The sequence below is a fragment of the Manis pentadactyla genome, chromosome 6, assembly GCF_030020395.1.
Source record: "Manis pentadactyla isolate mManPen7 chromosome 6, mManPen7.hap1, whole genome shotgun sequence".
NCBI lineage: Eukaryota > Metazoa > Chordata > Mammalia > Pholidota > Manidae > Manis > Manis pentadactyla.
Genome location: NC_080024.1, coordinates 109,993,258 through 110,009,618, shown reverse-complemented (window position 1 = coordinate 110,009,618; position 16,361 = coordinate 109,993,258). Strand labels below are relative to the sequence as shown.

General features: G+C 38.0%; 1 protein-coding gene across 3 annotated transcripts in view; it reads left to right on the top strand.

Annotated features, from left to right (window-relative positions):
* ANKRD12 (ankyrin repeat domain 12) overlaps positions 1-16,361 on the top strand; it is a 182,495-nt gene that overhangs the window by 90,168 nt on the left and 75,966 nt on the right. For all 3 annotated transcript variants that reach the window (XM_036880673.2, XM_057504041.1, XM_036880672.2), the window contains one exon: positions 6,618-6,818. In XM_036880673.2, the coding sequence (XP_036736568.2) occupies positions 6,618-6,818 (201 nt within the window). The remainder of the gene's footprint in view (positions 1-6,617; positions 6,819-16,361) is intronic.

Genomic DNA, 16,361 nt, shown 5'->3' with positions numbered 1-16,361 from the left:
TTTCACTGAGAATAATACCCTCCAGCTCCATCCATGTTGCTGCAAATGGTAGGATTTGCCCTTTTCTTATGGCTGAGTAGTATTCCATTGTGTATATGTACCACATCTTCTTTATCCATTCATCTATCGATGGACATTTAGGTGGCTTCCAATTCTTGGCTATTGTAAATAGTGCTGCGATAAACATAGGGGTGCACTGATCTTTCTCATACTTGATTGCTGCATTCTTAGGGTAAATTCCTAGGAGTGCAATTCCTGGGTCAAATGCTAAGTCTGTTTTGAGCATTTTGATGTACCTCCATACTGCTTTCCACAATGGTTGAACTAACTTACATTCCCACCAGCAGTGTAGGAGGGTTCCCCTTTCTCCACAGCCTCGCCAACATTTGTTGTTGTTTGTCTTTTGGATGGCAGCCATCCTTACTGGTGTGAGGTGATACCTCATTGTAGTTTTAATTTGCATTTCTCTGATAATTAGCGATGTGGAGCATCTTTTCATGTGTCTGTTGGCCATCTGTATTTCTTTTTTGGAGAACTGTCTGTTCAGTTCCTCTGCCCATTTTTTAATTGGGTTTTTTGTTTTTTGTTTGTTGAGGCGTGTGAGCTCTTTATATATTCTGGACGTCAAGCCTTTATCGGATGTGTCATTTTCAAATATATTCTCCCATACTGTAGGGATCCTTTTTGTTCTATTGATGGTGTCTTTTGCTGTACAGAAGCTTTTCAGCTTAATATAGTCCCACTTACTCATTTTTGCTGTTGTTTTCCTTGCCCGGGGAGATATGTTCAAGAAGAGGTCACTCATGTTTATGTCTAAGAGGTGTTCGCCTATGTTTTCTTCCAAGAGTTTAATGGTTTCATGGCTTACATTCAGGTCTTTGATCCATTTTGAGTTTACTTTTGTATATGGGGTTAGACAATGGTCCAGTTTCATTCTCCTACATGTAGCTGTCCAGTTTTGCAAGCACCACCTGTTGAAGATACTGTCATTTCGCCATTGTATGTCCATGGCTCCTTTATCAAATATTAATTGACCATATATGTCTGGGTTAATGTCTGGATTCTCTAGTCTGTTCCATTGGTCTGTGGCTCTGCTCTTGGTGCCAGTACCAAATTGCCTTGATTACTATGGCTTTATAGTAGAGCTTGAAGTTGGGGAGTGAGATCCCCCCTACTTTATTCTTCCTTCTCAGGATTGCTTTGGCTATTCAGGGTCTTTGGTGTTTCCATATGAATTTTTGAATTATTTGTTCCAGTTCATTGAAGAATGTTGCTGGTAGTTTCATAGGGATTGCATCAAATCTGTATATTGCTTTGGGCAGGATGGCCATTTTGACGATATTAATTCTTCCTAGCCACGAGCATGGGATGAGTTTCCATCTGTTAGTGTCCCCTTTAATTTCTCTTAAGAGTGACTTGTAGTTTTCAGAGTATAAGTCTTTCACTTCTTTGGTTAGGTTTATTCCTAGGTATTTTATTTTTTTTGATGCAATTGTGAATGGAGTTGTTTTCCTTATTTCTCTTTCTGTTGGTTCATTGTTAGTATATAGGAAAGCCACAGATTTCTGTGTGTTGATTTTGTATCCTGCAACTTTGCTGTATTCCGATATCAGTTCTAGTAGTTTTGGGGTGGAGTCTTTAGGGTTTTTTATGTACAGTATCATGTCATCTGCAAATAGTGACAGTTTAACTTCTTCTTTACCAGTCTGGATTCCTTGTATTTCTTTATTTTGTCTGATTGCCATGGCTAGGACCTCCAGTACTATGTTAAATAACAGTGGAGAGAGTGGACATCCCTGTCTAGTTCCCGATCTCAGAGGAAATGCTTTCAGCTTCTCGCTATTCAATATAATGTTGGCTGTGGGTTTATCATAGATGGCCTTTATTATGTTGAGGTACTTGCCCTCTATTCCCATTTTGCTGAGAGTTTTTAACATGAATGGATGTTGAACTTTGTCAAATGCTTTTTCATCATCTATGGAGATGATCATGTGGTTTTTGTCTTTCTTTTTGTTGATGTGCTGGATAATGTTGATGGACTTTCGAATGTTGTACCATCCTTGCATCCCTGGGATGAATCCCACTTGGTCATGGTGTATGATCCTTTTGATGTATTTTTGAATTCGGTTTGCTAATATTTTGTTGAGTATTTTTGCATCTATGTTCATCAGGGATATTGGTCTGTAGTTTTCTTTTTGGTGGGGTCTTTGCCTGGTTTTGGTATTAGGGTGATGTTAGCTTCATAGAATGAGTTTGGGAGTATCTCCTCCTCCTCTATTTTTTGGAAAACTTTAAGGAGAATGGGTGTTATGTCTTCCCTGTATGTCTGATAAAATTCCGAGGTAAATTCATCTGGCCCAGGGGTTTTGTTCTTTGGTAGTTTTTTCATTACCGCTTCAATTTCGTTGCTGGTAATTGGTCTGTTTAGATTTTCTGTTTCTTCCTGGGTCAATCTTGGAAGATTATGTTTTTCTAGGAAGTTGTCCATTTCTCCTGTGTTTCCCAGCTTGTTAGCACATAGGTTTTCATAGTATTCTCTAATAATTCTTTGTATTTCTGTGGGGTCCGTCGTGATTTTTCCTTTCTCGTTTCTGATACTGTTGATTTGTGTTGACTCTCTTTTCTTCTTAATAAGTCTGTCTAGAGGCTTATCTATTTTGCTTAGTTTCTCGAAGAACCAGCTCTTGGTTTCATTGATTTTTGCTATTGTTTTATTCTTCTCAATTTTATTTTATTTCTTCTCTGATCTTTATTATGTCCATTCTTCTGCTGACCTTAGGCCTCATCTGTTCTTCTTTTCCCAATTTCGATAATTGTGACATTAGACCATTCATTTGGGATTGCTCTTCCTTTTTTAAATATGCTTGGATTGCTATATACTTTCCTCTTAAGACTGCTTTTGCTGTGTCCTACAGAAGTTGGGGCTTAGTGTTGTTGTCATTTGTTTCCATATATTGCTGGATCTCCATTTTGATTTGGTCATTGATCCATTGATTATTTAGGAGCGTGTTGTTAAGCCTCCATGTGTTTGTGAGCCTCTTTGCTTTCTTTGTACAGTTTATTTCTAGTTTTATGCCTTTGTGGTCTGAAAAGTTGGTTGGTAGGATTTCAATCTTTTGGAATTTTCTGAGGCTCTTTTTGTGGCCTAGTATGTGGTCTATTCTGGAGAATGTTCCATGTGCACTTGAGAAGAATGTATATCCCGCTGCTTTTGGATGTAGAGTTCTATAGATGTCTATTAGGTCCATCTGCTCTACTGTGTTGTTCAGTGCTTCCGTGTCCTTACTTATTTTCTGCCCAGTGGATCTATCCTTTGGGGTGAGTGGTGTGTTGAAGTCTCCTAGAATGAATGCATTGCAGTCTATATCCCCCTTTAGTTCTGTTAGTATTTGTTTCACATATGCTGGTGCTCCTGTGTTGGGTGCATATATATTTAGAATGGTTATATCCTCTTGTTGGACTGAGCCCTTTATCATTATGTAGTGTCCTTCTTTATCTCTTGTTACTTTCTTTGTTTTGAAGTCTATTTTGTCTGATATTAGTACTGCAACTCCTGCTTTCTTCTCACTGTTGTTTGCTTGAAATATGTTTTCCCATCCCTTGACTTTTAGTCTGTACATGTCTTTGGGTTTGAGGTGAGTTTCTTGTAAGCAGCATATAGATGGGTCTTGCTTTTTTATCCATTCTGTTACTCTGTGTCTTTTGATTGGTGCATTCAACCCATTAACATTTAGGGTGACTATTGAAAGATATGTACTTATTGCCATTGCAGGCTTTAAATTCGTGGTTACTAAAGGTTCAAGGTTAGCCTCTTTAGTATCTTACTGCCTAACTTAGCTCGCTTATTGAGCTGTTATATACACTGTCTGGAGATTCTTTTCTTCTCTCCCTTCTTGTTCCTCCTCCTCGATTCTTCATATGTTGGGTGTTTTGTGCTGTGCTCTTTCTAGGAGTGCTCCCATCTAGAGCAGTCCCTGTAAGATGTTCTGTAGAGGTGGTTTGTGGAAAGCAAATTCCCTCAGCTTTTGTTCGTCTGGGAATTGTTTAATCCCACCTTCATATTTGAATGATAGTCGTGCTGGATACAGTATCCTTGGTTCAAGGCTCTTCTGTTTCATTGTATTAAATATATCATGCCATTCTCTTCTGGCCTGTAGGGTGTCTGTTGAGAAATCTGATGTTAGCCTGATGGGTTTCCCTTTATAGGTGACCTTTTTCTCTCTAGCTGCCTTTAACACTCTTTCCTTGTCCTTGATCTTTGCCATTTTAATTATTATGTGTCTTGGTGTTGTCCTTCTTGGATCCTTTCTGTTGGGGGTTCTGTGTATTTCCGTGGTCTGTTCGATTATTTCCTCCCCCAGTTTGGGGAAGTTTTCAGCAATTATTTCTTCTAAGATACTTTCCATCTCTTTTCCTCTCTCTTCTTCTGGGACCCCTATAATACGGATATTGTTCCTTTTGGATTGGTCACACAGTTCTCTTAATATTGTTTCATTCCTGGAGATCCTTTTGTCTCTCTCTATGTCAGCTTCTATGCGTTCCTGTTCTCTGATTTCTATTCCATCAATGGCCTCTTGCATTCTATCCATTCTGCTTATAAACACTTCTAGAGTTTGTTTCATTTCTGCGATCTCCTTTCTGACATCTGTGATCTCCCTCCGGATTTCATCCCCTTTCTCTTGTGTATTTCTCTGCATCTCTGTCAGCATGTTTATGATTCTTATTTTGAATTCTTTTTCAGGAAGACTGGTTAGATCTGTCTCCTTCTCTGGTGTTGTCTCTGTGATCTTTGTCTGCCTGTAGCTTTGCCTTTTCATGGTGATAGGAATAGTTTGCAGAGCTGGAACGAGTGATGGCTGGAAGGACTTCCTTTCTTGTTGGTTTGTGGCCCTCCTCTCCTGGGAGAACAGCGACCTCTAGTGGCTTGTGCTGTGCATCTGTGCGCAGACAGGGTTTCTGCTTCCTGCCAGGCTGCTGTGGAGTTAATCTCGGCTGTTACGGTGGGCGTGGCCTGGCTCGGGCAGCTACTCCAAAGTGGTGGAGTGGCGTTGGAGCAGGAGCTGCTGGGAGGCTATTTATCTCCGTAAGGGGCCTCCCTGCTCCCTGCAGCCCAGGGGTTAGAGTGCCCAGAGATCCCCATATTCCCTACCTCTGGATTAAGTGACCCGCCGTGTCCATTTAAGACTTCCAAAAAGCACCCGCCAAACAAAACGACCACCAAAAAAAAAGAAAAGAAAAAAATTTTTTTTAATTAAAAAGGTGGTCGCTCGTTTTCCTTTATTCTCCGGTGCCAGCCTCGGGCCTCTCCTCACCAGTCTTGCTGCCCTGTTTCCCTATTATTGGGGTCCCTATCCCTTTAAGACTTCCAAAAAGCGCTCGCCAAAACAAAACAGCAAAAAAGCCAAAAAAAAAAAAAAAGAAAGAAAATGGTCGCGTGCTTTTCTTATGTCCTCCGACACCGGCCTCCAGTGCCCGCTCACTGTTCTTGCTGCCCTGTTTTCCTAGTATCGAGGATCCTGCACTCTGGCCCGGATGGCTGGGGCTGGGTGTTCAGTAGTCCTGTGCTCCGTCTCCCTCCCGCTCTGCCTGCTCTTCTCCCGCCGGGAGCTGGGGGGAGGGGCGCTCGGCTCCCGCGGGGCCGGGGCTTGTATCTTACCCCCTTCGCGAGGCGCTGGGTTCTCTCAGGTGCGGATGTGGTCTGGATATTGTCCTGTGTCCTCTGGTGTTTATTCTAGGAAGGGTTGTCTTTGTTATATTTTCATAGATATATGTTGTTTTGGGAGGAGATTTCCGCTGCTCTACTCACGCTGCCATCTTCCGCCCCTCCTAGACTTTTTTTCTTACAGCAGTTATTTCTTTTAAATGGTTGTAAATTTTCAGAATTAATCACTAACATTGTACATATATCATGAATCCTTAAATGATTTAGGGAACCAGTTTGGTTTGGTTTCGTTTTTCCCAATAGTTCTGGATGGAGTGGAAAGAACTTGGGCAGGAACTAGTTTAACTAAACTGAGTAAAACTCAAAAGATGGGAATCAGAGCACATTCTTTCCTCTTTTGTCATCTCACTTTTTAAAGGCCTTTTTCCAGACTGTCTTTATTTCTTGTTGTTCTCAAGCTGCATTTTCATACTGAAATCATCCATGAGCTTAATATGTACTTAAAATTAGAATGGAGTTCCAGAACTTGAGTCAAAAGTGTGAACTCTAGCCTTCAATGTTATCTCACATTGGCTTAGAATAACAGAATTACATGCCATGAAAAATACATTTTTTTGCAGTTAATCAAATTATTCTTTGAGCAAACACTTAAGGGTATATACATATTTGATAGATTATCATTTTAAGCCAATTTTATGAATTGACAGAATAAAAGTTTTTCTAAATTAACTCATGCAATAAGGAAGGTAGGAAGGAATTAACTCATGCAAAAAGGAAGATCTACTTCATATATTTGTGTTGAATTATTTATGTATCATCCAAGTCAAGGTTTGGGTTGTTAGGGTGAAAAGATATTCTCCCTGTTCAGGAAATTAGCAGTTACCTGTAGAAGCCTTTCATTGAATATACAAAATACATAGCACCAAATTTTTGTTAACTTTATTGTTTCTTTCAGATTCCACACCAAATCATCCATCACAAACAACACCGGCACAAAAGAAAAATCCCAGTTCCTCATCTCGACAAAAAGATAAAGTTAATAAAAGAAATGAACGTGGTGAAACTCCTTTACACATGGCAGCTATTCGAGGAGATGTGAAACAAGTCAAGGAATTAATCAGCTTAGGTGCAAATGTGAATGTGAAAGATTTTGCAGGTAAGATTGGTAACTAAAGATAAGTACCCAGGAACTAAAATTTATCATCTAAACAGATTCTGGATATAATTTCATCTATATTCTTCATTCCTCGTTCTGAAACAAAAGCGTTTTAAAAGTGTACTTTATTATAAAACTGTTTGGAGGGTGTTCATAAAATCCTGATCTCTGCTGCAATTCCATGTCAAAATTACTCATTTTTAAATATTAAACTTACATTTTAATGGACGTATTACTGTATAATTGTTTATCCAATCTAGCTTCTATTCTACATGAATTAGAGTTACATAATGTACTCAGAGTAGTTAGTTCATTCATAAATCTTTGAAGAACGTTTATTAACTTGAGCCTGAGTACTAGAATAGAGTGCCAGTGGTATTTCATTTTAATTATTCAAATACTGTATCAATACATTCTTACCATAAAGAATTTAAACAGTAGAACCAGACAGGGAATAATACATAAATTCCCTTTAGTTTCACATACTGCAGTACCCACCTGCACCCCACCCTGCCCCAGTTTTTTTTTTATCACTAAAGTATAGTTATACAATATTATATTGGTTTCAAGTATACAAAGCAGTGGTTCAGCAGTTACACACATTATTAAATCATCACCCCAACTAGTGAAGTTAATACATGTCAACATAGAAAGATATTACAGAACCACTGACTATATTCTCTATGCCAAGCTTTAATCCCTGTAAATAACTTATATTGTGATTGAATTTTTGTGCCCCTTTATCCCCCTCACCCTCCTCACCCACCTGCCCCACCCCTCCCTGATGACAATCACCAGTCACTTCTCAGTGACTGTTGCTCTTTGTTCATTTTCTTTTGTTTTGTTTTTATATTCCACAAGTAAGTGAAATCATATGGTATTTGTCCTTCTCCACCTGGCATATTTCACTTAGCATAATACCTCTAGGTTCATCCATGTTGTTGGAAATGTCAGGGTTTCCTTCCTTTTTATGACTGAATAATATGCTATTGTGTATATGTAGCACATCTTCTTTATGCATTCATCTGTTCATGAACATTTTGGTTGTTTTTGTGACTGTTGAAAATAAAGCAGCAGTAAACATGGGGGTACATGTATCTTTTCAAATTAGGGGTTTTTTTTTTCAACTAAATTCCTAGAAGTGGAGTTACTGGGTCATGGTATTTCTACTTGTAGTTAATTGAGGAAACTCCATAATGCTTTCCAAATTACATTCAGTGGCTGTACCAATTTACATTCCCCCTAACAGTGTAGGAGGGTTCCCTTTTCTTCATACCCTCACCAACACTGTTCCTTCTTACCTTTTGGACAGGGTCATTCTAACTGGTATGAGGTGATATCTCATTGTGGTTTTGATTTGCATTTCCCTGACTATTAGTAATGTGGACCATCTTTTCATGTGCCTGTTGGCCATCTCTATGTCTTCTTTGGAAAGATCTCCGTTTTTTTCATCGGGTTATGTTTTGGGGGGTAAAATATATGAGTTCTTTATATATTTTGGATGTTAACATGTTATTAGATAAATCGTTTATAAATATACCCTCCCATACTGTAAGTTGCTATTTTGTTCTGATGATGGTGTCCTTTGCTGTACAGAAGCATTTTTGTTTGATGTAGTCCCACTTGTTCATTTTTTATTTTGCTTTCATTGTCTGAGATGTGTCCAGGAAAAAATAGCTTATGCTTATGTTTAGGGGATTTTTGCCTAAGTTTTTTTCTCAGAGTTTTATGGTTTTATGTCTTACAGTTAGGTCTTTAAGCCATTTTGAGTTACTTTTATGTATGGAGTTAGACAGTAATCTAGTTTCATTCTCTTGATGTATCTGTCCAGTTTTGCCACCACCAGTTATCAAAGAGGCTGTCTTTTCTCAATTGTATAATCAAAGCTCCTTTATTATATATTAAATGACTATATCTGCATGGATTTATATATGGGCTCTCTATTCTGTTCCATTAATCTACAGGTCTGTTCCTCTGCCAGTACCATACTGTTTTGATTACTATAGCTCTGTAGTGTAACTTGAAGTCAGGGAGCATAATACTCCCAGCATTGTTGCTCTTCTATGAAATTGCTTTGGCTATTCAGGGTCTTTGATGGTTCCATATGAATTTTAAGATTATTTCCTCTGGTTCATTGAAAAAGGCCATTGGTATTTTGATAGGGATTGCATTGAATCTGTTAATTACTTTGACAGGATGGCCGTTTTGACAATTTTAATTCTTCCTATCCATGAGCATGGGATAAATTTCCATGTATTTGTGTCTTCTTTAATTTCTCTCATGAGTTGTCTTAATAGTTTTCAGTGTACAGGTCTTTCACCTTCTTGGTTGGGTCTGTTCCCAGGTATTATATTCTTTTTGATGCATTTGTAAATAGAATTATTTTCCTGATTTCTCTTTTTGCCACTTTGTTGTTAGTATATAGGAAAAGAACAGATTTCAGTGTATTGATTTTACATTCTGCAATTTTGCTGAATGCAGTTATTCTCATAGTTTTTTGGTGGTGTCTTTAGGATTGTGTGTGTGCATGCGTGTGTGTGTGTGTGTGTGTGTGTGTGTGTGTGTATAAATCATATCTGTGAATAGTGACAGTTTCACTTCTTCCTTACCAATGTAGATGCCTTGTATCTCTTTACCTTGCCTGGCTGCCATGGCTAGAACCTCTAGTACACATTGAATAAAAGTGGTGAGAGTGGATATCCTTGTCTTATTCCTGATCTTACAGGAAAAGCTTTCAGCTTTACTTCATGGAGTATGATGCTAGCTCTGGGTTTGTCATATGTGGCCTTATGTTGAGGTATGTACCCTCTGTACCCAGTTTGTTGAGTGTTTTATCCATGAATGGATGTTGAATTTTGTCAAATGCTTTTTCAGCACCTGTTGAGATGATCATATGGTTTTTATTCTCCTTCTTGTTAATGTGGTGTATCACTTTGATTGATTTGCAAATATTATATCATCCTTGCATTCCTGGAATAAATCCCACTTGGTCATGATGATCCTTTTGATGTTTTTTTAACTTGATTTGCTAGTATTTTGTTGAGGATTTTTGCATCTATGTGCATCAGGGATATTGATCTGTAATTTTCATTTTTTGTAGTGTCATTGTCTGGTTTTGGTATTAGACTAATGCTGGCCTCATTAAATGAGTTTGGAAGTATTCCCTCCTCTTCTACTTTTTAGGATATTTTAGGAAGGATGGGTATTAGCTCTTCTTTAAATGTTTGGTAGAATATAGCTGTGAAGCCATTGGTTCTGGACTTTCGTTTGTTGGGAGTTTTTTGAATACCAGCTCAATTTCTTTGCTGGCAATTGTACTGTTCAGATTTTCTGTTTCTTCCTGGGTCAGTCTTGGAAGGTTGAATTTTTCTAGGAATTTGTCCCTTCTACTTTGTCCTACTTATTGGCACACAATTTTTCATAGAATTCTCTGATAATTATTTGTATTTCTGTGGTGTCAGTTGTAACTGTCTCTTTTTCATTTCTGATTTTCTGTCTGCTTTCTATTTTTCATGATAAAACTGGCTAGGGGTGTGTCTGTTTTGTTTATCATATCAAAGACCCAGCTCTTGGTTTCCTTTTTTTTTTTTTTCTGGTTTATTCTCTATTTTATTTATTTCTGCTCTTAATTTTTTTCTGAAAATAAGTAAAATGCCACGGATGGCATCTTCTCTTAGTACTATAAACTACTATATATTTTTAAACTTTATTTGAAAAAAACTTCAGCCTTAGATAAAAGCTGTGTGGTTAGAGGAAAATGGTTCCCACAAATATCCATGCCATAATGTCAGAAGCCTCCAGCTGTTCTTTCAGTGCCTTCCAATCGAATTCCTACTTCCCTTCTACCTCCCTCCATTTTTTAAATGATTGTATTAAGTTCTACTTCCCTTCTACCTCCCTCCATTTTTTTAATGATTGTAATTTCTTTTGTGTAAATGTTTTATAGAGGTACATACCATAAAATGCACAAATCTGAGTGTATACAACTCAACAAATTGACATGTATATACAGTCATGTAAGCATTCAGATCAAGATATCAAGCATTCTGAATAGACTCAGACACTGAGAAGTGACTAATGGTCACCATGTAGAAGGGGTTGGGGGACAAAGGAGCACAAAAACTCTCAAATCGCAGTATAAGTTGGTCACAGGGATAGCAGCACAGCATAGAGAATATAGCCAATGACTAAAACATCCTCCCACGCCAACAGACAACATCTGCTCTTGTGAGGATGAGGATTCAACAACATAGGCAGTTGTTGAACCACTGTGCCACAGATCTGAAAACAACGGAAGACTGCACATCAGCAACACTCCAAAAAATATAAAAGATATCAAGCATTCTGTCCACTCTCACTTCACCTGTTTCACCCATCCCCCTACCTCTTCCACTCTTGTCTGCCTTTTGGTTCTTTCAGGGACTTAGATGTACAGTATCTGTGCCCTGTTTTCTAATCTTAACCCAAATGTATAGTGCCCTTCCAGTAGGACAATATTGCAAAACACTAGGATGCCAAATATTCACAACGAAGAATGTGATAAGAATTATTCATTAAATACATAGCTATCAAAATATAAAGAATAAAAAATTTTAAAAGATACTCCAATTTTAATAAGATCCTGTGTACACACATGTATTTACTACTTAAAGCAGCACTTCAAAAAATTACTATAATTCAAATTTTGAAAACCAGAAAATCTAGTTATCTTCCTGCCCTAACCATGCTCTAGCCAAACCATCCGATGTTTTCTTTATATTTCTTCTGCACAAGTTACTTTTGCTTCGAATTCTTGATGTTGGATTTCATCCTACTGGCTTCAGGCATCTCTGTTCTTTCTTAATATATTATGTCCCTCCTTTTCCTAACTTTGGGTTTCATTTGTTCTTCTTTTTCTAGTTCTTTAGTTGTGAGTTTAGACTGTTTGCAGTTGTTCTCATTTCTTGAGATAGGCCTGAATTGCTATGTACTTCCCTCTTTGAACAGCTTTTGCAACATCCCACAACTGTTGTATTTGTTTTAATTTGTCTCTATGTATTGCTTGACTTCTGTTTTGATTTCTTCATTGATCCATTGATTACTTAGAAGCATGTGGTTTAGCCTCCATGTGTTTGTGGGGTTTTTTTTGTTTTCTTTATGTAATTTATTTCTAGTTTCATAACATTGTAATCTGAAAAGATGCTTGATACAATTACAGTCTTTTTGAATTTATTGAGGCTCTTTTTGTGGGCTAGCATATGATGTTGTCTAGAGAACATTCAGTGTACACTTGAGAAAAATGTGGATGGTTCTGTAGATATCTGTTAAGTCTATGTATCTAATGTATTGTTCAGTGCCTGTTTTCTTTATTCTGTCTGGTTGATGTGTCCATTGATATAAGTGGTATATTAAAGTTGCCTAATGTGATTTGAATTGTAGTGTATTTCTCCCTTTAGTTCTGTTAGTATTTGTTTTTCATATTTGGGTGCTCCTATGTTAGGAACATAGATAATTATAATGTTATATCCTCTTGTTGGATTGACCCCTTTATCATTATGTAATGTCTTTCTTTGTCTCTTGTTACTATCTTTGTTTTTAAGTCATTTTATCTGATGTGAGTACTGGACTCTTGCTTTTTTCTCCCTATTATTTGCATTAAATATTTTTTTCCATACCTTCACTTTCAGTCTGTGTATATCTTTAGGTCTAAAATTAGTCTCTGGAAGACAGCACATACATCTTGTTTCTTTTTTTTGCCTTTGGACAAAGAAGGTTTAATTTCACATAGGTAATAGGTCAAAATGGACCAACAAGTGATACAGTGCCACACAAATACAATATTTTTAAGTCTTGGAGCTTCATTACTTTCAATCTACGTAAGGAGTGGTCTCATGATTTACTAATCTGTCCACATGTATTTGTTTTTGTTTTTGTTTTTTAATTAAGGCATTATTGATATACACTCTTATGAAGGTTTCACATGAAAAAACAATGTGGTTACTACATTTACCCATTTTATCAAGTCCCCACCCATACTCCAATGCAGTCACTGTCCATCAGTGTAGTAAGATGCCACAGATTCACACTTTGCCTTCTCTGTGCTACACTGTCTTCCCGTGACCCCCACACCATGTGTACTAAACATAATACCTGTCAATCCCCTTTTCCCTCCCTCCCAACACACCCTCCCACATGCCTCCCCTTTGGTAACCACTGGTCCCTTCTTGGAGTCTGTGAGTCTGCTGCTATTTTGTTCCTTCAGTTTTGCTTCATTGTTATACTCCACAAATGAGGGAAATCATTTTGCACTTGTCTTTCTTAGCATGGCTTATTTCACTACTCAACATAATATCCTCCAGCTCCATCCATGTTGTTGCAAATGGTAGGATTTGTTTCTTTCTTATGGTTGAATAGTATTCTATTCTGTATATGTACCACATCTTCTTTTTTTTTTTTTTTTTAAATAATTATTTTTTATTGAAGGGTAGTTGACGCACAGTATTACATTAGTTTGAAGTGTACAACACAGTGGTAGAACATTTATATACATAATTCTAGGTTCCAGCTATCACCCTACCAAGCTGTTACAATATCTTGACTATATTCCTTATGCTATACATTACATCCCGGTTACTTATTTATTTTACCATTGGAAGTCTGTCCTTTTTTTTTTTTTTTTTTTTTTTGTGAGGGCATCTCTCATATTTATTGATCAAATGGTTGTTAACGACAATAAAATTCTGTATAGGGGAGTCAATGCTCAATGCACAATCATTAATCCACCCCAAGCCTAATTTTCGTCAGTCTCCAATCTTCTGAGGCATAACAAACAAGTTCTTACATGTAGAACAAATTCTTACATAATGAATAAGTTACATAGTGAACAGTACAAGGGGAGTCATCACAGAAACTTTCGGTTTTGCTCATGCATTATGAACTCTAAACAGTCAGTTCAAATATGAATACTCATTTGGTTTTTATACTTGATTTATATGTGGATACCACATTTCTCTCTTTATTATTAATATTTTTAATGAAATGCTGAAGTGGTAGGTAGCTACAAGATAAAGGTAGAAATCATAGTTTAGTGTTGTAAGAGAGCACATGTAGATGATCAGGTGTGTGCCTGTAGACTATGTGTTAATCCAAGCTAGACCAGGGCAATAAAACATCCACGTATGCAGAAGATTTCTCTCAGAACAGGGGGGGTGAGGTTCTAAGCCTCACCTCTGTTGATCCCCAATTTCTCACCTGATGGCCCCCCCGCGACTGTGCCTGTCTTAGGTTGTTCCTCCCTTGAGGAATCTTACCCGTCTCTGGCTAACCAGTCATCTTCCGGGGCCATACAGGGAAATGTGAAGTTGGTAAGTGAGAGGGAAGCCTTATTGTTTGAAAAGGTTAGCTTTTTACTTCTTTGCATATTTATGCCCTGTGGCTTCTATGCCCAGCATTTGTCTTGAGGTATCTTTACCACTTGGAGGAGTTATGATACTCGGTAAATTTGATATGAGGCACGAATTCTATTTAAGGGTTGTAATTAGGAAGGAAGAAGAAAAGCTATAGAAGTAGCAGGCGGAAGAAAACATGGGAAGATTGATTATTTCTTTGACATATCTTCTCGTAGAGTAACTTCAGCATATATAGGTTTTAAGCTACTACTTAAATTGCGCACACACATTAACATAATAGGAGTATAGTTACCTAACCAAAGCATACCTGTAATTACCAGCCATCTCCAGTGAAACCAAGAAAACCATTAAGGCACCTTAGGCATTGTGAAAACTTATCTATGATATGGTGGATATTGTCCAACTGAACTTGAACAGTCTGAGAGAAATCAGACAAATTAAAACAGCCCATTCCTGGGGACTGTTCACATGCCATATGTTCTTTTAACAGCAAATAGTCTGTAGTTGTAAGACTTTGGAGCGCTACAATTTGCACTTCTCCAAATTCTTGGTTGAGTTCCAACAGTATAGATCCAGTCAAATTTGTTGTTTTACTGTATGCACAGGCCAGCTTAGATATCTCCTTCCTCATTCCCATGGCAAGTCCAGGAACTGGTGGGATGAGTGCATCTACAGCTGTAGCAGTGCGTGGATCTTTGTTGGGGTTTTTTGATGATCATCTTCTGGCATGAGTCTTCCAGAGAGTGCAGATGTTGGAAGTTCTTTTTCATATCGTATCTTAGTTCATTTTCGGGGTAGCCCAATTAGGCTTTGATCCTCTGTATAAACACAAACAGACCCTTTGCCTACACTTTTATATGCCCTTTATACCCTTGTGTAGAACTCGTTGGAGGTTACCACACAGGAACTGCCCTTTTTTTTTTTTTTTTTTTTGCTTTGTTTTTGGTATCACTAATCTACACTTACATGATGAATATTATGTTTACTAGGCTCTCCCCTATACCAGGTCTCCCCTATAAACCCCTTTACAGTCACCGTCCATCAGCATAGCAAAATGTTGTAGAATCACTACTTGCCTTCTCTGTGTTGTACAGCCCTCCCTTTTCTCCTACCCCCCCATGTATGTTAATCTTAATACCCCCTTACTTCTCCCCCCCTTATCCCTCCCTACCCACCCATCCTCCCCAGTCCCTTTCCCTTTGGTAACTGTTAGTCAATTCTTGAGTTCTGTGATTCTGCTGCTGTTTTGTTCCTTCAGTTTTTCCTTTGTTCTTATATTCCACAGATAAGTGAAATCATTTGGTATTTCTCTTTCTCCGCTTGGCTTGTTTCACTGAGCATAATACCCTCCAGCTCCATCCATTTGCTGCAAATGATTGGATTTGCCCTTTTCTTATGGCTGAGTAGTATTCCATTGTGTATATGTACCACATCTTCTTTATCCATTCATCTATCGATGGACATTTAGGTGGCTTCCAATTCTTGGCTATTGTAAATAGTGCTGCAATAAACATAGGGGTGCACTGATCTTTCTCATACTTGATTGCTGCATTCTTAGGGTAAATTCCTAGGAGTGCAATTCCTGGGTCAAATGGTAAGTCTGTTTTGAGCATTTTGATATACCTCCATACTGCTTTCCACAATGGTTGAACTAGTTTACATTCCCACCAGCAGTGTAGGAGGGTTCCCCTTTCTCCACAGCCTCGCCAACATTTGTTGTTGTTTGTCTTTTGGATGGCAGCCATCCTTACTGGTGTGAGGTGATACCTCATTGTAGTTTTAATTTGCATTTCTCTGATAATTAGCGATGTGGAGCATCTTTTCATGTGTCTGTTGGCCATCTGTATTTCTTTTTTGGAGAACTGTCTGTTCAGTTCCTCTGCCCATTTTTTAATTGGGTTATTTGTTTTCTCTTTGTTGAGGCGTGTGAGCTCCTTATATATTCTGGACGTCAAGCCTTTATCGGATGTGTCATTTTCAAATACATTCTCCCATACTGTAGGGATCCTTCTTGTTCTATTGATGGTGTCTTTTGCTGTACAGAAGCTTTTCAGCTTAACATAGTCCCACTTACTCATTTTTGCTGTTGTTTTCCTTGCCCGGGGAGATATGTTCAAGAAGAGGTCACTCATGTTTATGTCTAAGAGGTTTTCGC